At 39.8% G+C, this 24,749-nt stretch overlaps 2 protein-coding genes across 7 annotated transcripts in view; one reads left to right on the top strand and one right to left on the bottom strand.

The window, feature by feature from the left end:
• Positions 1-11,277, top strand: part of eps15l1a (epidermal growth factor receptor pathway substrate 15-like 1a) — a 48,518-nt gene extending 37,241 nt beyond the window's left edge. For all 6 annotated transcript variants that reach the window (XM_034710163.1, XM_034710139.1, XM_034710147.1 and 3 more), the window contains 3 exons: positions 2,312-2,473; positions 4,782-4,798; positions 5,094-11,277. In XM_034710163.1, coding sequence (XP_034566054.1) covers positions 2,312-2,473; positions 4,782-4,798; positions 5,094-5,240 — 326 coding nt within the window. In that variant the 3' untranslated portion in view covers positions 5,241-11,277. The remainder of the gene's footprint in view (positions 1-2,311; positions 2,474-4,781; positions 4,799-5,093) is intronic.
• A 9,597-nt stretch (positions 11,278-20,874) lies between these two features.
• On the bottom strand, positions 20,875-23,943 carry LOC117825201 (Krueppel-like factor 2). The gene is made up of 3 exons (XM_034700901.1): positions 23,497-23,943; positions 22,125-23,130; positions 20,875-22,016 (listed from the first exon to the last, which is right to left on the bottom strand). The coding sequence occupies exons 1-3, from the start codon at positions 23,566-23,568 to the stop codon at positions 21,841-21,843; spliced, it is 1,254 nt and encodes a 417-aa protein (XP_034556792.1). The 5' UTR covers positions 23,569-23,943; the 3' UTR covers positions 20,875-21,840.
• Between the last annotated feature and the right edge of the window lie 806 nt (positions 23,944-24,749).

Raw genomic sequence — 24,749 nt, 5'->3', positions numbered from 1 at the left:
ATTCACTCTGTAGTCATTTTAGTAATATTTATCAAACGGATGTCATGATAAGAATACGTTCTTTGTGGGAATCACACAAAACTGCTCTCTTTAACCACTCATAGTGAGAATCCCAGTGACGTCGAATCCCGTTCTCTGTGTTTCAGCCTAAACTTGCTGCACTTGCTGTTATTAGACCACCCCACATGCTTGCTGACTCAAGCATAGTAGTTGTGAACCAGCTTTGACAACTGTCCTCACATTTGTTCACGATGAACAGTCAGAATCCAGCAGCTGTCAGTTTCTCTTTAGAGCAAACAGCTCAACTTCACATAAATGTCCCCATGTAGGTTCATTTATTTTCAACACAATGCTGTCCTGGTGTTTGATTGTCGGCAGGGTGTGAGGGTGGTGTTGTAAGAGGGGTGAGCTGTGGTTTACTTGGTTGTTGTTTGCAGACACACCCTTACTTGCTTCCTCTCTCATTCTTCAGTGTGTGTGTGTGTGTGTGTGTGTGTGTGTGTGTGTGTGTGTGTGTGTGTGTGTGTGTGTGTGTGTGTGTGTGTGTGTGTGTGTGTGTGTGTGTGTGTGTGTGTGTGTGTGTGTGTGGACATGGTGAGTGGTTCAGAGAAGGTAAAGCTGCAGGCTAAGTGCACTTAATTTAAAGCCAGCTTTTTACAAGTGATACCGTTTTCTTCCTCTACATCTTCACCAATTCATGATTTTTCCTGTCTTGCTTTTCCTCACACAGTACACATTTTTTTCAACAACACCTTCTATCATGGACTAACAGAGGCCATGGACATGACAGTGCTACAAATAAAGTGGCACCTTTGGGGGTAAAGTGCTGCTGCTGTATTGTTATATAACAAATATAAAACTGCGTGGTGCATGTACGGCCCTGTGGTAAACAGTAAAACAAGATGCCACTCATGTAGAGGATTATTTTAAAACAGGGTGGAGCTCATGATTGTGGTTTCACAAGTGTGAGTTTACTGAAAGAGGAAAATAACTGATTGCCAGGCATGCAGTTTTGCTCAGTGTGACATGAACTGTTCACCCCAATCACCCCTACTTATCTGGACTAACTACGTATATGTGTGTGTTGAATGACAACGGTTTGACTGGTCCTGCGGTTTAACACCTATGCAGGCGACATTATGTACTGGCAATGTTCCCACGATACTCTGCCAGGCTTAGTTTCAACTCTAGACTCTAGAAACTGACATTTCAGTATAGATATTTTCCTTCATACTAGGTGTAGAGCCAATGCTAGTTCTAAAGGAGTTTTTACATGAATATCAAAATATCACTTTGTTCTATATGATTTTTTGATGGTCATTTATATGTTTTGTTGACCAAGTAATGTTTGACCTGGTTTTAAACACATTATTTTATTTTCCAAAATAAAACTCTGATAATAAGTATTAAATATGATGTGACTAAAACTTTGTAAATGAACTAGTCACATTACTTGAGTTGTCCAGCCTCTATTCTGAAGGCAAAGGATGAACTTTCTGGTGTTTATTGCAAGCTGCTCTTTGTTAAAACATGTGTGATATGTGTTATAACACAGATATAACAAACACAATACAACAGTGTTTTTTGTATCTATGTGACTATACCCATGAAAGTGAAAGGTTATGATCCATGGATTCTAGACTATATGTCTTATTGGTAACGGTGAACCAACAGTTGGTAATGTGGGCAGAAACCCAACCAAGTGATTAACCAGTAAACAGTTGATGAGGGCTTTGTTGGTTATGGGATACCACTTTTGGTTTTAGTGCTTTGGCAGTTGTTTTTGTGCTTCACATTTTTTTTCCCATAGCAGCTGTTTCAACTATTTCCTTTCTCAGGAGGAAGAAGCACTGCATTTGTGTGAGGACTTCATACGAATTGTTTTGATAGATTGTGTGGGGAGTTGAAACTTCTGCGGCTTTCAAAACCTGGTGCCTATCTTTGAAGTGATATCGGAGGTAAAGTAGGGCGTAGGCATGACTGTGTGAACCAGATAATTTAGTGTTTGTGTTTTTTATTCTGCTGCAGATCAAATCAGATCCTGTGTTATCAACAAGGTTCACAGGGTGAGAATTACTCATGCAAACTGAAGTATTTAAATCTTCCACTTGAAGAAAGTGAGGCCTAAAGCCATACTTATATTTTTGTCCTGTTTTTACTTTTGAGTCACTCGTCACATATTTTTGCAAAATCACATCACTCCTTCTAGGACTATCAAGTTTTTGGTAAGCAAGTATTTTGTGAAGATGGTGGAAAAATATAGAATTATGCAAACTGTGTTGATGTTTACATCCGTCTTTTTTGTCTCCAGGTAAAAGTACACCAGTGAGCATGTCCGGCCCAGCTGACCCCTCCAAACCATGTGACCCCTTTCAGCCATTCGGCAGCGACCCCATCGACCCGTTTCAGAGTAAAAAGGGACCTGTGGACCCATTCAGCAGCAAAGACCCCTTTGCACCATCTACAGCAACAAGTAAAACCCTTGCAAATACTACCTCAGGTTGTGCAGACTTTATTTATGTGAGATGAGTGGGTGATAGAGATTAACTGTCTGTGTTTAGACTAGAGCTGAACACTATATCGTTAGACCATCACATTTGCCGTGTGCATAATGCAGAAAGGAAAATACTCAATATTAGGGATGGGTCATGCTTACATTCCGCTCCAAACGTCTTTAAGCCCGCCTTCCTCTCCCCCTGCGACATGATTGGCTGTTCGATGCGTCTTCTTCCTCTGTCTAATGTTGGGTAGCAACTAGCGTTTAGGACACCCTAGCGCCCCCTCCCTTTCTAGTGGTTGGGGGATGTAATTATAGGTTCAAATATATCACATTTTTATCAAACGTGTTATATTTATATTGAGAAATATTCTGTCAAGATAATCAGCGTTATCGAATTATCGCCCAGCCCTAGACTGTCGAATAGTGTTTTGGCTTGAGATGCCCCTACGCATTATACGTTTTTTCCAATATTGTGCAGCTCTAGCCCAGACCAAGTCGAGCCCACAACTGGAGCTCAGTCATAAAAAAGCAGCCAGCACAGTCTCCAAATTTCATTTAAAGTAATTAAACACAACCCAAGGTTTTTTCCTTTTCCTGGATCAGAGCTTAAAGTGTTGCTAATTTATACCAATGTTAACATCTTAAAATAAAGTATTTTGTCAAACCAACGTTGTAAACCGTCAAATGGTTATTAATCATAAGTTTCTTAGGAATGTCTTTTAACAGTAGCCAAGATAGTGTAGTTCTATGTCTGCACTGAGCTGGTTACATAACACATCTGCCACCTGTCAGTCTTAAGGAAAAAAGTAGAATAAAAAACTGAGAGCAGTGACGTACAGTTTGTTTGTTTTTATGGATTCAATATAAGAGTTTTTTTTACTGATGATTTTCTCCTGGCCCCTGAGTCCTTCGATAAAAGCTCATAGCTATTATTAGCTAACACTTTCCTGACTAAGAGTTTTAGAGAAGTGAAACTGGTGGCCATGGTCCCTTCTTAATCTCAAATAAAATGCAAATGCATATTTGAAAAATACTATACCTCGAAGCTTTATCTAGTGTTTATGACATATAGTGCTAAAAACTGATTCCTTTTGTGCTTGCATAATAACATGTGATGTCTTCAAGTCTGCCTCAATGAGTGAAGAGTAATAGCAAAACTATTTAATATAGATAATGAACTGAGCCAGTGTCTGACAAAATATGTGACTATGATTGAAAATTAGGAAGAAACTTGCCTGAAACTGCCCACATTCAAAGATGTGACACAACATTTGAACCCATATTAAACAATGCAGCTTACTAATTGCAGAGCAGAGCTGCATTGTGACTGTAACTTTCCTCTAAGAGTGCAGGAAAGGGTGTTGGCTACTTGCAAGGTTTGTTTGTCTGTTTTGGCAGGAAGAATATAATAAGCTTGTTCGGGTTTCCCCGGGCTTTGACAGATGCTTCAGCTTAATATCAGCATTGAGTTGGCATGATGCTCAGTCTGGATGAGTAGAGTCTCAGACTACCCAAATAGAAGCAAACACAAACCCACTGTTACCCATAAGCAAATAAGCACAGGAACTCACAGTGATCCGTCTAATGAGGACACAATTCTGCACACTTCATGTGTCAGACAGACAGATAATCACTTTTTAGGAAGAAAATCACTGTTTTCTAAGAAAGAGAAAATGATTCTGTCTGGCTGACTGGTGCTGTTCAGTTTTACTCCTCATCAAATGAGTCTTATTCACGTGCCAAGAGACACCACAGAATCATCACTCATCTGTCAGCTTTTAAGTCTGGCTGCCGTCTATGACTTTGCAGAATGAATGTGCCCATAACACGTTTTTTTTTGTTTTGATGATTTATTCATTTATTTATTTTATTTTATTTTATTTTATTTTATTTTATTTTATTTTATTTTATTTTATTTTATTTATTTTTTTTTTTTTTTATTTTAGATTTTGCTGACATCTCTGAAGCATCCTTCCATGTCTTTACTCTTCAGCCAGAAACAGCAGATCAGAAGACTCCCTCCCTATCTGTTTTTAAGGGACTTCACATTATTTTGTACTGTTTTACAGAGTATAAAGAATACCAGTATTAATTAAAGCTATAAGATATTGTTGGCCGAGTAAAATCTCATTCAATCATTCCAAGCAATTCGTCTACTGCAGAGGTTAACGTACGTGCATGTCACTGCTGACAAGAGTGATTCAAATCTTTTGAAAAGTAGCCCATAGATTACTGATTTCTAACCTTTCTCTTCTGTTCTGTTTTCTCCCTCTCTTAACAGGACCTGAAAAAGTCAAGGTAAGAGATTGAACACGCAATCTAACTCCCCAAAAATTAATATCTGTCACTGTCACCGAGAAGATGTGATAGATGACCATGCAGAGTTTCCCACAGTGGTGTTGGTAGTGGAGGTGGGGGAATGGGGGCATTTATGAATGTTCACAAACGACTTTACTTTGCTCAACTCAATTTTCTTTAAATTCTGAAATGCTCAGGAAATATCTTCCCACATATTACTCTTTTACTCTTGAATGAAACAGGGTTTCTCTCTAAAAGCTGCTGTTTATCTCTCTCTCTCTTTCTCTTGTCTTAGTTTGGTAATGAAGCTCAGCAGTTGGAGTGGGCTAAGCGGGAGAGTGAGCGAGCAGAGCGCGAGCGGCTGAAGCGGCTCAGACAGCAGGAGCAGGAGGACCTGGAGCTGGCGATTGCTCTCAGTAAGGCCGAGATGTCCAACGCATGACATGGAATCTCCACCACATCCTAATACACTCACAGTGCGTAGACAGGCTAACATGCAGACAAAACATGACTGACATTCTGACACAAAGCACATCACTGGACTAACTCTTGAGTGTTCCTATAAACTCTGCTCTACACACATACATACACACAAATACACAGCCATGCACCACCAATATTCACATACCCACACACTCCATAACTTTGTCTGGTTTCTGCCTGCATCACAAAAAGACAGCAAATCAGAGGGCCCAGAACTCATCACTGCAAATCTCTCTGCTGACAAGCGGAGACGGAGAACCGAAGGATGAAGAAGAGTAGGAGGAGGCACAAAGAGGTTTGCATGAAAACAGACAGATGCACTGTGTATATGCACTATAGTGGCTGAATAGTACTGAAAAGAATCCATTCACTGACTGGACTGAGTGGGATGGTCGTTCTGTTGCTGACAGAACACCTTGACAGTTTGAATTTCAGTGTGCGGTGTTGCAAAGAAAGAAGCTGCAGTGAAGAAAAATAACACTACAATCCAAACTGCCAAGGTATTTATTTAAAGGGATTTTTGTTGCTGATGTGTTGAAATGACTTGGATATATCATTTGGCTACTGATGGTATAGATTGTATCAGTATTTAGTTCTGAGTTGTTTTGCTGATAAGAAGATGATACAGAAAGAGGTATTACGTGTGTGTGTGTGTGTGTGTGTTTATGGAGAGGCATTGAGAAGACTGGATTTTACACTCAGGATGGAGAATTTTCAAGGTACAGTCCTCTCCTTTTATTTCTTTTTAAGGAAATACTTTCACTAACCCAGATTTTAAATACGAGTCTCCGTCTGACTGTGGGAGACTTGAAGATATTTTTTCCCCAAATATTATATACCTCCAGAGTCTACCATAACATGACAGACCCAAGCCCTGCAGCCCGAACAAAGCTGGATATTTAGCCTGTCAAAGCAGACAACTCAGACATTCAGGGGGCCAGCAGGCTCCAGGTTCACTGTGCCCTTTAGTTTGTGATTATTTATTGAATCCCTAAATTGTTAGGGAATATAATGTGCACCACTGGAGCATGATACTCACTAAAAATGATTAAGGCCTCAAGGTGCTACATATATGAGGGATCCCGAGTTCAAACTTGAGCCCAAGTCAAACTTGAACTTAAAAAAAACAATGACATCATTAGATGTTTTTGTGCATCTTCAAGGTCACAGTTATTGGTATTGTTGTGTTTCCATGGTGCATATATTTAAACAGATGTGGGCACAATCAATTCAACACAGGAACAGGAGAACAGGAGCCTGCTTTTACTTTAGGACCACAGTGGATTAATCTGGCCTGTAGTCTAGGCTGACTGTGTTTTACGCTCAGCAAAGACACTCCCCTTCTCTGTCTCAAAGGCTCATCCTGTGTGAAACTGAAAAGCTGTAACCAACTCTACTCTGATATTCTCACATTTCCCTTTTATTATTTTATTGTGGGAGGATAGAAAAATTACTGCTCTTAAACTGTGTTTTAAAAAAAATGATGAAGATCCATTACACTGGTTCCCTTTTAATGTGACAAGTACCTGACAAGTTAAATACAGTTTGAGATGTCAGCATATCCTGTGGAGCAACAGTAACAAAATTGTACAGATATATTTTCGTTGTACAGAAGAGAGTACTGCCGAGGGTTTGTAGTGACACCCTGCAGTACTTTCTCTCTGTTAAGTGTATATAAAAAAAACAGAGCTAACTATGCCTCTTCTGGACAGCTGTGCTTTGATCCTGATGCTGTGATGTTACACTACATCCTACGATTGAAAAGCAAGATGAGGGAAATCGTTTTTCTATTTTACTTTAACCTTGTTTTCTTATGAGAGAGTGAGGATTTTAATAAATTTTATTTAAGTAGCTTGTTATTCTTTTATTACTTTGACATGTTTTTGTTTTAAAAGAACATCCAATTTATTGTAGTCGTTTTGTGATATAATTTGTAGATGAGTATTAGCCACTCCAGTGCTCTACAGACCAGCAACAAAGCTGCAGAGGGTTTGGAAAGGTTTGAAACTTGCTGGTGTCATTGGCTGGATTTTTTGAAATAGTGCTATTTCTGATGTGTCATAGTTTAATGCTCCAACATGGACTTAACCACTCATCATGTTTTTATTTGACTTGTCTCTTTTACTTGAAGTGGCAGATTACATTGAGTGAGTGAGACAAACCATTTATGATGATTCTTGCCCTGCCATCAGATTCTGCTCAGAATACCTATGTTCTCCCAAATGTCACCTTAAATGGGGACAAAGTTTTTCATTTGTCATTACCATAACTTGGTAATCATTAAGAAAAAAAACAGTCTTATAATTTGCTTTGTTGAAGCCAAGCTTGTCCATATAGTGAGTGTTCATTATTGAGAACAAATGTAACCATTAAAAGTACTATAGTCTCAAGACTGTCATACAGTACGATACAGTGCTGGGTGCCTGATAGAACTCAAACATTTCAGTTACTCTAGTCTCTTCATTGAACTTTGTGCAGAGGCCTAAGCACATAGCTGATGTGCACCTCCTCTAAAATGTAACTGTGCGTCAAATTGATGCAAATTGATCACAAGCCCTTTGACTGGTCCACTCGGCGATATTGTATTTCCCGCATTTACAGCACATCAGCCGTGTATTTAATCTCCTCTGACGTGTCCTCTCTATTCTGTAATCATTGCTGTATGATAAACAGTAACATGTATCAGCTGTAGATTAACTTAATACGCTCTGAATTGCTGAGGAAAAGTTAACAGAAAACTGCCCTCAAGCGTTTCAGTATTGCTGCGTGACACAGACACATTGACATGTAGTGCTCACGTCCGCGTCGACCACTGCTGCGTAGGGTCAAGGCAGAAGTTTAAACCAGCCTTAAGGGATTAAAAACAATTAATGTTTTATAATCAGAGGAGCCAGATTTTTTTTATTTCACCTTAAAGTTCCTGTGAGGAGTTTTCATCTGCTCACGGATCAAATTGAAATTAATACTAAAGCCTTTAAATGAACTACAAAAGCAAACAACAGCACTAAAGTTGAATTTTTCTTTATAGTCTTCAGAGTCATTTCTGACATGTTAAACTACTGCCTGCGGGAAGTGTCAGTTGCACTGAAAAACATTCTTTTTTACATTTTCCCATTCAAAAATGTCTGATATCCAACACATATCCAGTTTTCCAACAACATTTTTTTGTTGGAAAACTGAAAGTTCCTCACAGGAGCTTTAAATGTCAACAAATTAGTTGTCCACTATCTGTGGAGTAATCTCAACATCCCTCCAGTAACAAGTTCTTTGATTGCCTACTGTACTGAAATGTTGTGTTTTCATCGTGTACCCATCCAAGACTGTAATAAATAATATGATGGTTGTAGACAAACACTAAATTCTTTGGATTAAAATCCACAAGCATATTGTGATGAAAATGGTTGTGTAACTGCTAAGACAGTTTGGTAGTTTTGGGTCACGGCAGCCTTAGAAGAAGGCTTTGGCTGGTACAACAAAATTACCTCATTTTACTTAAGGTTACAGTTGGTCCTCAAGATGATGGTAAGAAGGACCTCAACAGTAGAAAAGCTTCGAACAATTCATACCCCTGGATATATACACATGGGGAACTGCCTGTCTTGATGGTTAGAATGTTAAAAATCAGTATAATATGACTCAATTGGAAGGAAGGGTTCGAGTCAAAGTTTGCGTGCAGCTCCTGATTCTTCCCGATAGAAATGAACTGCCTCTCCCTTTCATTTTTTGTCTTGTTTACATATCATGAGTATTTACTTTGTTATAGATGTTACAAACTGAGTACCTACAGGGGGCCCCTGGCGTAAGCCTCCCTGAGCTGTGAACAGATAACACCTCCTGAAGAGCCTCTATCTGCTTCTGAGTCATTAAACACACACTGGCTTTGAATCTCTGCCATGCTCCTGTCACATTGTAATGAAACTTTGCTATATGAAGGACCTTTTTTTGCCATTCTACATGAAAACTTTTGGTGCTTTTTGCTGTCAGTTTATAAGCTAGCTTGTTGTAAGATTATATCAGTAAGTTTCCCCAATGATTACCCAAGAGATTTGAAGTGCCACATAAGGAGTTATGTCTTTATTTTTTACTAATCCTTTGAAAGACCAAAACTAAGCTGTTGGTCTCTTAAGCTATTTTATTTTTTTTGGTTTCTACTAAAGACAATAACCCTTTTAAAGATGACTAAATATAATAATTATAATTATAACAATAACTGTATATAATAGTTAAAATAATGTATTATTTTTTTATTACAAAAAAAATGTATTGCCATTACCATTATTATTATTAGTGATAGTTATGATAATACTACTTCTACTAGTAATGATAATTATTATTGTTATTATCATTACCATTATTATTAATAGTGATAATTATGATGATAATAACAATAATGAAAATAGTAATATTGTAGTAGTAGTAGTGGGAATAGTAGTATTACAATTATAAACTGGAAAATCGGCACATAATTGGTTTTGATGGCATGTCGGTGGCTACACTATCCATCATGCTGCTAATAAGCTAGCTTGTTGTCAGCTGTTGACCCTCAGCTTAATATAAAATGCCATTTCCTTTCAAAGTAGTTTCACGTTAACTTATGTGCCAACAACTAGTCAACAACAATGTGACAGGCAGCGTGCGTAATAAAAAGAATATAACTTGATGTCTCAAAGCCAAATTAGTCCATTAGACCTGGTCTCAGAGGGTCTGAGGTCTAAATTATAGTCTGATGGCTCAGCTGCATTTAGAGGAAAACCCAATGTGAATTGTGGAAACAGGAATCTATCACATAGAATGGAGATGAGTGTCACAGGATGCAACAGTGTCTCTGGGCAACTTTGAATATTTACTATCAAGTTATGTAAAATACGAAATGCTGCTGATGTGACATAGTACTTAAATATTAGAAAACATCAAATAATCAAAGGAATAGCTCAAGGTGAGCTTATGCAGAAACACAATATATACAGTCTGAACATATATCTAATGCCAACCCTTCTAGACACATTCACCTAAAACCCAGCCTGCTGCAATAACTGTGACACTCCATCTCTCCATCATGTGTTTCTGTTTACATCTCTCTGACCCTTGAACTGTCTGCGTGGACTCTTAGAGTGCTGAGTCCCAGATTGTTATCTTCATTCATACTGTATGTGTTACCTGACAACTCCATTGTGCAATAGATAATGTTTATTTTTTATTGTTGTTTTGTGTATCCTGTCAAACCAGTGTAATGTTTTTGATATGTAGCGTATGTGTTTGATATGATTATTTATACATCCACAACCATCCACTCCTCTGTCCTGATTTTGTGGAGAAAGTTCATGCTTTCATTTCATTCCAGTAGCTGCAGAACCTGCAAACCTCTCATTCCTAAAACACTTTTAATGGAATTGGAGGAAAGGAAATGGTAAAGACAATGTTTGATTCTCTATATTTTTTGAATTATCAGAAATCTTAGCAGTTAAACAAAAACAGAAATGTTAGTATGATGACAGCTGAAAAACATTTAAACTTAGTACTTCCTTAATTTTGATATTCATTTCACTTTTATCTTGAAATTGTGGATATTTCATTTTGATACAAAGTCTTTGAATTCAGTTTTTACTGACATACTAATGCTTACTGTAAAACTGTATTTTTTGGGGGGGACTTCTTACATTTTGCTCACTTTACTTTTTTTTTCTCACAAGCTTGTTTTTTGTTAATTTTTTTTACCCTCAAATGTCCTTCCTCCAATGTAGGTGAAATAACCTGAGCTGTCTTTATTAAGATGCATACAAAATGTAAACAGTCTGTATAGTATCATGTCTGTTATATTTGTCCTATAAAAATGGAAGATGAAGAAGACAAAGTAAACTTGATAAGGAACCATTTGGAAGGTTGCCTATGTTACACTAGTAGCTGAGGAGAGAACAGATGCTGGCTTCTTTTAAACAGTGATCCTGTCTACATGGTCTGTACTGTTTACTAGAATAAACATTTCAGTTAAATGAAAATGGGCTGCTGCTTTGTTTGTAACAGGATACTGATGAAGAACAAAAACCGTGGGACACAGAAGAGTTGGAGATACACACTGCAAGGGCTGGGGAATAAAACGGTAACGATAATTATCGTGATATTATTTTATCTCAATGTTAACATAACATGTGAATGTTGATATATTTAAACCTGTAATTACACCCCCCAACCACTGGAAAGGAAGAGGGTGCTAGTGTGTCTTGAATGTTGGTCCCCACCTGACATTAAACCAAGCAGCAGCCTCCAGTCTCAAAATATGAAGCCCATGCAGAAGTGTCATAAACTGCAATTCATCGAGAATCCGCTTGAGGCTGGCTGCAGAAACAATTAATAAACATGTTTACAGTCTGGTTCAAAAAATGTTAAGAAAATATTAAGATTACGAGTTTTTGCTCATATAAGTGACTTAATTGACTCCTGGACGGGTCCACATAGCTGTTGGATAGGAGGCTCAAACTCCGCCTCATTACGTCACACTAAGTTTGGTTGAGTTCCACATTTCCAACATGACTGCCCCCATCGATTGGCTTCAAAACAGCGCACAGAAACAGATGGGTGACGTCACACTTAACTTCATTAGTTAAGATATTTTGGCTATTTACTAGACTACTAAATCACAAACACAAGCTAACAAACTGTCTAGTTTCTTCAACTTTCACTCAGGAGAAAAAAATCTGCTTTTAGAATGATATGAAAGAATGATTTAATATTGTGAAATTATCAATATCGTAGTAGTAGTCTAATCTAATAGTGGACTTCCTTAGAGGGACTAAAAAATCTGAACCTCAGAAAAGTTAATCTAAGACAGAAACTTTCCTTACTCATTAGTTCCAAATAACTTGTGACTTTGCTCTGCAAGTGTCGGATAGTGTCACCTGAACACTACTGTTGACACTAAACTCCCTCAAACGCATAAACAACCCCAAACATCTCCACATCTGTAAATATCAAAAGGCTCTTAGCTGCTCATGGTAGAAAACAGTAAATTGATCCCACAACTTATCACTTTACTTTGGTGCAGTCTTTAGTCACACCACTTTTTTCATCATACATGCTGGATACAATGCACTTTTACAGTGCACTGCGCTGATTCTCACCCACATGCTCCCAAACACCTGGAAGATCTGTACTCTTTTATTGCACTTTTTAGGCAAACGTTTGACAATCTTCATAAATAACATTATTCACGTGTTATCATACCTGAGTGATAAGTTATTTACTAAACAACAAGAACTAGACCCACTGTAATAAACCAGAATGGCCTTTTAAATAAGTGGCAGAGTTCTCTTTTCTGCATGTAAAAAGAAAAACATCTTGTTCTTGAACTTGTTCCTAACTCTGAAGCAGACAAGGCAACTTCATCCCTCCCAGACATCCACAATGTGCACTGAATTATCCTCAGCTTCATTTCAAGGATACAGCTGTGTAGTGTGAAATGAATGCTGAGCAAACACAGCACCCATTTCTACGTATTAGCTGAAACCCTAGCAAGCTGCTATGTTGGCGAATGCTAACTATCTCCGTATGGAATAACAGGAAATTCCTTGCTAGGTTTGTGTTTACCCTATGGTAATGGAGAGGAGGAAATGAAAAGCCTATTGGCTTTTAACTGGGAATGTGGGTCATAGAGAATTGGAGGATAAACGTTGGTTTGGCCTCACAATAGTTCAGTATCTCTTTACTTGTTCTGTTCTTGACCAATATGCTTTTAATCTCAGCTTTATCAGCATGCAACACTTCTCTGCTGGAACATTTCTAACAGGAAACATGTAAACTTTATGAAGGGGGAGATTCATGGAAATAAGATGCTCATTATAAAACATTATAAAATCAACAATATACTTCTTCCTGTTCAAATTGAAACACTTCAAGTCTGTGTTTTCCAGAAAGTTCCTTGGAAAGAGTTGTGTATCCGATATTATGAAGTGGAGACGGTTTCAAGTTTGACTGTGTGGAAAAATAGTTGTATTGTGTTTGAAAGCAACTGTTGATTTACGGAGAAAGGAAAAACTCCCCCTCAGTAAAAATTGCATGAACTTAAATAATGTAAACTGAGAGCCTCTGACTCATGACCCCAGTCTGATCAGGCTCTCCAAACAGAAGTCACCTGCCCAAATACCAGATCTATGTGAGATATCAGACACAAGCAGCTCTGAATCAGTCTGAATTTAAGAAGACCTGGCTGCAAAATCATTTCATCTGCAAATTTAAACACGCCTTAATGTTATTTAAATACTGTGTGGTGTCATCAATCAATCTTATTTGTATAGCGCCAAATCACAACAAATGTTATCTCAAGATGCTTTACGAACGAAGCAAGTCTAAACCTTACTCTATGTTAAATTAATACCAAAGACCCAACATCAAGACAGGATAAGATCCAGTCCCATCTTACTGACAGGACTCACTCTTATCTCATCTAAAGACACCATGAGCAGAGCACCTCGTAGTATTTAGCAAGTTACAGGGGCAAGGAAAAACTTCCTTTTAACAGACAGAAACAAATATTATCTCAAGATACAAACAAAGCAAGTCTAGACCTTACTATGTTATATTACTTACAAAGACCCAACATCAAGACAGGCTATGACCCAGTCCCATCTTACAGACAGGACTCTGGCCTATGTCATCTAAATCCATCATGAGAAGAGCACTTTGCAGCATTTAGCAAGTTACATATGTTTTTTGACATATGTAATCTTCTATCAGGTTATTACAAACTGCTGTGTCATGTTGAGGTGTCAGTTTAACAAACCTCTGATCTGCCAAACTGGACCAAGATTATATTTCCATCGTCAGTGGTTCCTGAGGCAACAGGCCTCTATATGGCTCTGGATTAGAGATCCAATACATTTCTTGATCCTTGTGAAGATCAAATGTTGCTTGTATCAGTTGCATTGCAACTGGTTAACATTTAGGTATGTTTACTGCATGTTAGATTCTTATTGGATAATTTACTGTCATTTTTCAATCGATGGAGTCCATTTAATAGATTAGTGTCCTGCAGCACTGCAATTTAACATCCTGTCAAATTTGTAATTTTGCGACTTTGTGTCCAAACTGTCTGTTTTGATTAAAACTTAACAGTCTGTATTTAGGTTAGTTCTTATGTGCTAAAATGAAAACTGTATCTATCTCTCTATATATAATCCTCTCCATCCTGATGACTCAGCACAATTCCTCTTTAAATGCTGACACTTCACAAACTGGCCTCACACAGTCAAACTAACACTCCATCACTCTTTTGGGGATTTGAAATTGGACAGTAATCATTGAGAAGCATGACATTCCAATAAGTGAAGAACATCCTACTGTGATCTATTTAAAAATTGAAACCACATCCCGTCTGCCATCCTGCAGGCCTCCAATGTCTCCAACCATCCGACTCAACAGTGTGTACAGCCTCAGCATCTCAGTGTGAATCCAGTCCACATCTGGCACCTTACTGCTGGGGTGTTCTCAACTCAGACCTCTGCTCTAGGGCTGGGTGATAAAACGATAACTATTGTGATATTATTTTTCTCAATATGAATCTAACAAATGTACGATAAAAAGTTGATATATTCAAAACTATAATTTCACCCCCAACCACAGGAAAGGGTTGGGCTGCTATTAAACAGAAGAAGAAGTTGGAATCGAACAGCCAATCATGTTGCAGGCTAAGAGGTCGGGAGGCTTAAAGATGTTTGGAGCGAAGTGTAAACACAGCGACGCTGAAGAAAACGTGAAATCTACCACTTAAAAGCAGAGTGAAAACATGTGATACAATGATACATATCGACTGATGTGAAAAATGTTATCGTGATAACATCTTTTTCAATATCGCCCAGCACTATCTCTACCTGTGGTATGGGTAAAGTTTCTCCTAAATCTTTAAAATCTGTCTCTTATTTTGAGGAAGCAGTTCACCAATTAAAAGCTGCCTGAGCCAAAATTTTCCCCTGATGTAGAGTTTTGTTATAGACAAGATCCTGTGCATAGAAATAATTCCAACGCTCACTGCTGGAAATGCTCAACCTCCCGCAATAACTCTTGCTCTTACCCTACCTGGGAGGTGACTCCAAGTTCCAGACTATGATGCCTTGGGTCAACACGCTGAGGTTCAAGTCTGCAGGCTTGCGTTGCAGCTGACCTCAGTGCCTATCTCAGCAGATGTTGGGTCCTAACTTTGTCTCCATGTTCTTTTGGATGTGCCATACGGAGACATGTTGGTTAAAGCCCTGCTGCCAGTAACTCTTCCAGGGCTGGCTCCAGGAAATGACCATAATTACTCTTAGTCTGACCCCTTACACTGGACCAGTTGGATGTGGGAAGCCACATCGGGGGCTATTGCGCAAGACAACACATAACTCTCTTCCCTGTCAGTCTGATTTAGAATGCAACTGCAAATATTAATGCTTGTTTAAAATAACTCAGAGCTGAAATTATGTCTTTATCTGGGGTAGAAGGCCCATTTTCTTTCCCTCATTCCACTCCCTCCTCAAGCTGATTTCCCTTCTAGTGTCCTCCCTTGATAACACAAAGAAAAAAGAGCAAGCAGGAAACCCAAGGAAAGACTAAAACTCAACAGAAGTGACACCCTAAATGTGACAGAACATTCAGAATCTGGATTCCAGCAGGTTTCCCACTCTGTATGGTGGTGCTGTTGCATGTTCCAGCAGAGGGCATCCTCTTCCCACAAATAACATTCCCACTTTTCCTCACATCTCTCCTGGCTATGAGATTCCATTCAGATTGAAATTTTCCAGTTTAGGCCAATGTTTCCCAAACATCTGATAAGGTTTTCTGCCTCTCTGCATTTACCCTATAAAGAAGGGTCATTTCTGGGTCCTATGAATATCATCACAAGCCAAGTGCCTCTGCTTTGCTTGGTAACACACATAAGTCCTGATTCAGTATCACTGAGCTCTGTTTTAGCCTGTTGAGCTCTATAACATATTGAGTCTGTTTGTTTAAAATGCAAATGTCAGACAGCTTTAACTCTCAACGCCACTTTGACCTGTCTGACAAATATGCTCTAAACACTGCTAATCTCCATCTCTCTGGTATCCGTTTTTTGCGCACACACTTATGGTTTTATGAGTGTGTTATGTTGGAGTTGGAGAAGAATATGCTGTTAAGCACTCTGGAGGGGAGTTCCTCTGAGATAAACTCTTGCACAAGAGCTGGGAGCTTGTTTACAGCCTCTGGCTAACTGAAATATATTAGTCTTGGATTGAGAGGTAGCATTGAGACTCAGTGAAAAAGCCACCTCTTGCAATGTAATGCTTCAGTACAGGAATGCCACATGTTTAACTTTTATTCCTCCAGAGGAGTGAGCTGAGCGGTAGTGTGGCCCCCACTGGAAGTGTGTGTGAAACTGGCCAATCAGGGAACATAAAAAAGCACCTCACCGTATTTTGTATCTCAATTTAACTGAGCTGGAAAATGGTTGGAAAGCAGAGTAATGACCAATTCCTTTAAACTGAAATAAAACGTTTTTAGTGTCCTGTAATGGAATACTCACCCAGTTGTGCAGAGCAGGCTTTGTGACAGCATTGTGAACATAGGGAGATATTATTTTGTTTTCTCAGGTGGGTGAGGTTTTGATGGAGGAAATCTGGTCTCCATATTAAATCCTGGCTAAAGGCCCAGCTTTCAGCACCACGAAAGAAATTCCATTCACCTCTGATGTATTAGAGTAGAGGCAGAAAAGTCAGAGACACATATCTCAAACCCTGCACAAACACACCTAATTGCATTACTATTTATGCTTTTGAGTACCTCAGACGAAAAACTCTTTATGACAGAGAGAGGAAATCAACCCTTTGACAGCATCGCATATATACAAAGAAGCTTCTTCCAAAGCTTAATTGATTACAAGCTGCACCTTTCCAGTATAAACACTTTATGCCTTTTGCATGATTTTAAGCCCAATTTCATCCTGAGGTAGCATATGTAGTGTCCACAGAACAATTCAGCATCTCAATGAAACTTTTAAACAATGAAAAGAATGAGGTTTCTCTGTTAGACCAGAGTTTGCAGGAGTCACACACACACACACACACACACACACACACGGCTGCATATCTAAAAGAACTCTGAAACCAACATGTAAACCATCTGACCCCTTCCAGTTGCAGATTCCCACGCTCTGTAGTGGCAACCACCCTTCTGTACCCAGCTGAAATAAGGGAAATGAAAATGTTTGATTTTTCACATGAGTAAATGGACTAATGATGGAGGCGAGAGTTCCTCTTTTCTCATGCTTGGCACAGTTCCATCCTTGAGATGACACTGAAATGTGTGACCTTTCATAACCAAAAATAAATGAAGGCCTTCTGCTGCACCAGTGCAAGTGTGAAAGAACAAGACTGTGAAGGGTTTCATGAGAATTTCTCATCTCTGTGCTGGTTGGACCAAAATCTTCTTATTTCCCTATTTACTCTATTTATATGTGCTCTGATAGATAATGCTGACAGTTTGAATATTTAGTGTAGTTTAATAATTTGTCATTCATTTATTCTTTTTACTCAACTTTGACCGGGCTGGAGGCTGGTTTTAGTGGTTTGTATTTCATCCCTCAGACTCAACTTTACTGATGACACAGTTTGTTTTCTCCTATAAGAAATGATGTCCAAAGCCATAAAACCAACAAGTATAATAAACGTAAGTACACTCTAAAGCAGGCTTATCTTAGCAATACTGGTCAGCTGAGTGGTGGCTGTGGTTCAGTGGTAGAGTAGAGTCAGTCCTACTCAATCAATCAATCAATCAATCAATCAATCAATCAATCAATCAATCAATCAATCAATCAATCAATCAATCAATCAATCAATCAATCAATCAATCAATCAATCTTTATTTGTATAGTACCAAATCACAACAAATGTTATCTCAAGATGCTTTTACAAACATAGCAGGCCTAGACTGCACTGTATATTAAATTATCAATAAAGACCCAGAGAGAGAGAGAGAGAGAGAGAGAGAGAGAGAGAGAGAGAGAGAGAGAGAGACAGAGAGAGAGAGAGAGAGGTGAGGGAGAAAGAGAGAGAGAGAGAGAGGTGAGGGATAGTAGGAGCTGTTGCAACTGGAGTCTGGAACGTCAACGGCAGCAGGCCATCTACAACAGCGACTCAGAGGAACCTACGAGACAAGGGAGCTCAGGGACTCCAGAAAGGTCATTGGTTAGTTACTTTCAACGGGACAGGGAGAGTTAAGGTAAGTTAAAATGCTTCGCCTTGTAACTTGCTAAGACACTGAAACCCACAAAAACTGTCCTGGCGGCTGTGCCAGCAGTCTGTGAATTGGATTAGTGAATACTGATGTGTTCTTTAATTGACAGCCTCTGCCATCAGAAGTTCAGGGAATGCTTCTGGAAACAGTCCAGTAAACACTGCTCTAATGCAGTACCTACTCTCATACACCTTTACTCCTCAGCACCTTCAATGCCCACAATTCTTCAAATGATCTATGAAAAACAAACATGTCATTCACCTTATCACATACATTTTGCTTTACAGATAAGTACAACAGTCTCTCCAGAGGGTGTTAGCAGACTTGCTGTCAGTTCTCACATGAGAAGTAACAGAAGTAGTTGCGTAAAGACTGAAAAAGAGAGAAATCTAAAAGTTGAAACTCCTCCCACTTTCACATCTCCTCACACCGGACCAATCACTTCGATAAGTGGGCAGTGTTGTCCAAATGTCTGTTTCTGGAATCTATAAAACCATCAGACACCTCCTTTCTGTCTGTAATGGACAATTCAAACAAACTCCTCACTGAACAAACTGAGAGTTTAGTTGCTCATCATAAATACATGACAACATAAAATAAATTATCAGATCTTTGGTCATAAGTGACACAACATTGCTTTGCTGGTATGCCAAATAAATCACATTCTATTTCTCTCTATCACCATGTTATCTTTGTCATCAAACGCCTGCTGTCCTGAATGGTGAAGTCTGATGACTCAAGAGAATCACATGTTTATATCTTTTCTTTGGAAGAAATGATGAAACACTTTTATGGTATGCAATATAATTGAATACTAAGAAGAATGTGTCATCATGAAACACAATCCCTTGCACTGTGACACTGAAAGTGTAGGTTGGACAGAGTTCCTTCCACATGCATTGACAGTACTTTTTAAAAAACTCTCTTCCTTCCTCAGAGCACTTGTCTTCGAGGTGACTTTTCTCCTCATTCCTGCTGAACTTTCCTTTATCCCGGCAGCTCTTTTCAGTTTATTTGAGATGGTTTTCATTTTCTTTTCACCCCTCCATCCCTCCCACTCTTTGTGGTTCGCCCCTATGCCCCAATGAAGCCACCATCTATATTAGGCCCCTGTAATTATGTCAATGTAATGTATATTTATAGGCAGCTGCCACAGCGCTCTGGCAGCAGCTTTGTCACAGCTGGGAAGCATCGGCTGGATGCTGCAAGCAGGGTGCTTGAGACCGTGGCATGGATCAAACCAGGTTCTGTTGATGTCTCACCTGGTGCTTACTTCTGAAGCAATACCTACAGAAATAAAAGTGAAATGTTCTATCTTGTGTTTCATTTTATGTACACTAACTCAGAGTTTAGCCTGACATTGTGATATTTCTTTTGTGTATTTGTCTTTTTTGCTTTCTCCAGCTGTTGTATGTCCATGAGAATGTATTAAGTTCCATTCCTAGAGAGCTTAATTCAATTGCCAAGGTCTGAAAATTAAAAGTTATCTGCTATTTCAATACAAAAACATAATTTTCTGAGTAATGTCTTGTTTTCACTTTGTTATTTATCATCATCCAAACTCAGATTTGTCTCTGAGGTCTGGACTAGGGCTGGTCGATACAACGATAACTATAATTATCCTGATATTATTTTTCTTAATATAAATATTATAAACGTACGATAAAACGTTGATATATTTAAACCTGTAATTTCTCCCCCCAACCACTGGAGAGGCTTGGGCTGCTAGTGTGTCTTAAAACGCTAGTTCCCGCCCAACATTAAACAGATGAAGAAGACAACAGCCAATCATGTTGCAGGGTGAGAGGTAGGCAGGGTTGGAGCGGAATGTAAACACAGCTTAAACGAGGAACAGCATCATTAAAGAACACAATAACCTACCAGCTCAAAGCAGAATGATTGGGTAGGATTTTTTGCCTATTTACTAAAATACTAAATCTTAGATTCAAGCTAGCTAACCGCTTGGTTTCTTCAACTTTCACTCAGGAGAAAAACAGCTGGCTTTAAGATGATCTGAAAGAATGATTTGATATTTATCGGAAAAATGATCGATATTGACTGATAAGAAAATATTTATTGTATGAAAGATATTTTTCAATATCTCCCAGCTCTGGGTGTGGGTGTGATTATTCAGATATTATGTCAGGCATGTTTCCTGATTATGTTTGTAGGAAGGAGCAGCAGCTCACATGTTCCCTTTTTAAAAAACATATAACATATTTTTAAATATCAACAGGCTTGAATCCTCTGTTTGAGGGGTCAAAGGTCAAATATAACTTTTCAAACCATGTGTGTATGTGCATATATTCACATGCAGGTTTTATGTTCAGCTCTTTGAAATCACACTCATGACTCAGAAATTGTACTGTTCATTTAGTTTATTATGTACATTAAAATAAACTATTTACATTATATAAAAAAGATTCTATTCACAAGGCAAAACATTTCTTCAAGACACAAACAAAGATTTTTTTTCAAAGACTTTATAGCCCTTTGTCATCACGTGGCGTTGAGATGGTATGCACTTCTGTGAGACCTATAAGACCCTGACTTTAACACTTGTAGACAACAGACAGTCTCACAGACACAACATTCTATTCAAGCGTTTGAGGAGAATGGAAGGCAGTTTTTGAACAAACATTGTCTTAAAGCTTATTTTATGTGCTGTTAACACTTACAATATAACACACAGCATGAAATTTTGATTGTCTTTGCTCCAGAAGAGAATATGGCACTCACAAAAAAATGAGCTATAGAAGGCACTGATGGGGAAAATACACAAGAATCATTGTTTTTAAAAGGATTGTCTGCTTCCAGTTGCTTCAGTGGCATGTGCCCGACATGTTGAGTGGAATGTTCATGTTTTTTTAGTCCATTAACAGCATTCCGTACAAAAAGTAGTACCAGCTACATCGTAAAAAACAACAAACAACTACAAATGTCTAAACAGAATGAATCTGTTTCGGTCGTCTCTGGATGTATTTTCTTGTAATTTTGTGGTTTGTTTGTCATTTCCTCAAAAATAAAATAAAATAGATATCTCAAACTATAATTACAGGGCATCTTATCTTGAGGATTCCCTTGCCCTAATGCAGAATCACTTTAATATTCCTGTAATATAGGTATTACAGTGTAGTCAATAGTGGCGTCTTACTATGTGGCAGGTTATGCTGTCATAGCACCACTATAGTTAATACTCTTGGAAGAACTTGTGTGTATATATTTGCATAGCATCCTTCTAGCTGATCACAGGTTTACTACAGTTCTTTTCATCAGGTTGCATAGAAGTCCTTGTCAGCTCCTTTCTTTGTCTTCACCAACCCTCCTCACATGTGCCTCTTCATGTGCAAGGCGAGATGGTCGGAGCGGGAGAAGGCACGTTCACACAGGTGACACTGAAAGGGGCGGTGTCCGGTGTGCTTCCGGAAGTGACGTGTGAGCTCATCTGAACGAGCGAACTTCCAGCCGCAGCCCTCCCAGCTGCAGTGGTATGGTTTCTCTCCTGAAACCAAACAGAGAAAATGAACTGTTAGTGACTTCACAGCATGAGAGCAGGTTATTTTGGGATGATTAAATAAAGATTCAGTCATATTCAGTGTCGGGGTCATACCTGTGTGCGTCCTGAGATGTGCCTTTAAGTGTGAACTTTTGGTGTAGGTCTTCCCACAGCCGGCGTATGTGCACGTGTGTGTAGCTGTCCGTTTCCTCGGCCAGGACCGACGACCCCTCTTCGGCTTGGTGTCCATCAGTTCCAGCGGAGAGGATGGTGGAGTAAGCAGGACCCGCTGTCCAGCCGCCGGTTGTTGCTGTTGCAGGCTTCTAGCAACGTCCTCCCCGAACATGCCGGGGTACTGCTGGTGGTGGTGCGCTCCGGGGTAAGGCAGCTGCATCCCGGTATGCGTGTGAGGGAATCCCCCGGGCGCGCAGCGATGGTGAGGCTGGAAGCTTTGCGGGAACGTCAGCGAGGTGTTGCCCATCTGTGGCTGGTGACAATCTGAGCTCATGAGGTCGTTTGGGCTGAGAGGCGGTGTCAGGCTGCCCATCGGAGCCTGCGGGGAATTAGCCAACCTAGGCTGCTGCTCGTATGACATCATGCACGAGACGTTCCCCTCGTGCTTGATTTTGGTGCAACTCTGAGGCACCAGACCCATGACAGGTCCGTACGTGTCCATGGAGGCAGGCTCCACCTTAATGTTGGGATGCTCGGGGAATAAGTCCTGAGAGGTCTGGAAAGGCAATGAGCTGATCAGGAATCTGCCCTGGATGCTGGGGCTGCTCCCAGGGAGAAAGCTGGGGTCCACGTCGGAACGAAGCAGCTCCGCCATCAGGCTGTTATACGGCGGCGGAGGGCTGTTCATGTCGGGGACAGAGGTGTAACTGGCCGTCTGCTGGGGCATCCTGGGTTGCTGTTGCTGCTGGTGATACACGGACGCCCCTGACTCCTGGAGCCGATATGACTCTGCCCCAGTCCCGGCTTCTGGCGCACTGGCACAAACGGCTGTGTTTGAAAGAATAAACTCAAGATCCAAGAACTTATCCAGGTCCTCTTCGTCTTTTCGTCCTAGGTAGCTGCTGCTCATGTTGGGTGCAAGGCTGCTCATCTCGTCCTTCCACCTCTGGAGCAAGAGAAAGAAAGAAAGATCAGAAAGTGTGTCTTTGAACATCAAACTTAAGAATCCAATTGCAGTAATCCAGTTAACTACAATAGTCCACCTGGATAAAAACTTGAAAGCCTTAAGGTGCACAGGTTGAGGGACTGCGGGTTACCAAAAAACTTTGAGATATAAAAACATAATATGCAGTTCACTGCTAAAATAATAAGTCCCAAAGTTTTGAAATAATGTTCACTGTCTGCCAAATGGCAACCAAGTACTCTGGAATGACACTGGTGCCAGCGAAACAAGAATATACAGTTATGTAATTATGTCAAACACTCGCCATGTGTGCACAAAACAAGTGTAAATATAAACAGTGCAACTTACATCTTCCCAGCATTTCTCCTTTTGGATGGCAAATGTAGAGATTGAAGGTAAAATTGTCCCACTCAAGGCCATTTCCAAGCGTTTGAAATACAATCAGGAAAAGTCCTGAAATATTGAGAAAAACACTTTTCTCTGTTTCTGAAGAAATCACCAGTCCACTGAGTTTCAAGAGAAAAAAAAACAGACTACAGAGCTCGTTGTTCTCCTGCAGTCCAGTGCTGCTTCTCTCTCGTGCAGCTGTGTGTCTGAAAGGAGCTGCTTTTCTTATAAATATTGTTCGCAGAGACCAATGCAAGGCAGGGGGAAGGAAGTGCGTCCAGGATGAGGACGCAGCGCACTGGCCAGCCCCCTAAATTTAGCCTCGGTATAAAAGTCCGACTTTGCCTGCGAGTGAGAGGCAGAGAGGCGATGAGAGAGAGAGAGTCAGAGGAGGACCGATGCAGAATGCTCTCTCTACTCCGCTGCGGGCAGCTACTTAACCTTGCTCCCAAAACCCGCCCATCTGTCAAACCTGACTACAACTGACAGGCCAGAGAGAGAGAGAGAGAGAGAGAGAGAGAGAGAGAGAGAAAGAGAGAGAGAGAGCCCGCCCCATACACCAGCACCTCTAACGACATAATAAGTGATTAACACGCTTTTGAAAAATAGCAACGAAACCGATACCACAAGGCAAACAGGCTTTACAATAAAACAGATAAGAGGAGAGACGCTGGTGGTGCTTTACGCATTGCGCAAGTGGGTACGGTGCGCTTTTACGCGCACCAAAAACTCGGACTTCTTTCTGCAAAAGCCTCTGGTTATGAATGAACATGAGAGTTATACTCAGGAGCTCTCCACTCCTTGGTTCTGTCTCAGTTGTCAGTCCCCAAACAGCAGAGACACACTTTCTGCTCCTGCTCAGGCGCCCCCACCATACGGCTCTCTCTCTGTTTCACACTCTCTACCTCATCAAACACCTTTCAAGTTATAATGAAATGGCTCTCTTGTTTTGGTCGTGGAATGAGCAGAGTAACCAAGTATGAATAAATATAACATTAAGCATCGTTGCTAGTTCAAACTACTGTTGATATTCATGTCATCCTTTAGATAAGTGTGTAGTATTTAATAATTAAATGGCATCAAACCTGTATTTGAAACCTAATTATGGTTTAAACGAGGACATGTAGAGTCTGTTTGTGTAGCTCTGACTGTCTCTCTCTCTCATGACTGGATAAACCTGTCAAAGGGCCCCGGGGGAGACACACTTGAATCGT

The sequence above is a fragment of the Notolabrus celidotus genome, chromosome 2 (genome assembly GCF_009762535.1).
Source record: "Notolabrus celidotus isolate fNotCel1 chromosome 2, fNotCel1.pri, whole genome shotgun sequence".
Taxonomy (NCBI): domain Eukaryota; kingdom Metazoa; phylum Chordata; class Actinopteri; order Labriformes; family Labridae; genus Notolabrus; species Notolabrus celidotus.
This window is presented reverse-complemented; position numbering and strand designations above follow the sequence as displayed.

Coding starts and splice junctions, on each gene's coding strand:
- LOC117825201 (XM_034700901.1), bottom strand. CDS start 23,568: ATGGCCTTGAGTGGGACAATTTTACCTTCAATCTCTACATTTGCCATC. Junction 23,131..23,496: donor AGGAGAAATGCTGGGAAGAT/GTAAGTTGCACT, acceptor CTCTTGCTCCAG/AGGTGGAAGGACGAGATGAG. Junction 22,017..22,124: donor ACATCTCAGGACGCACACAG/GTATGACCCCGA, acceptor GTTTGGTTTCAG/GAGAGAAACCATACCACTGC.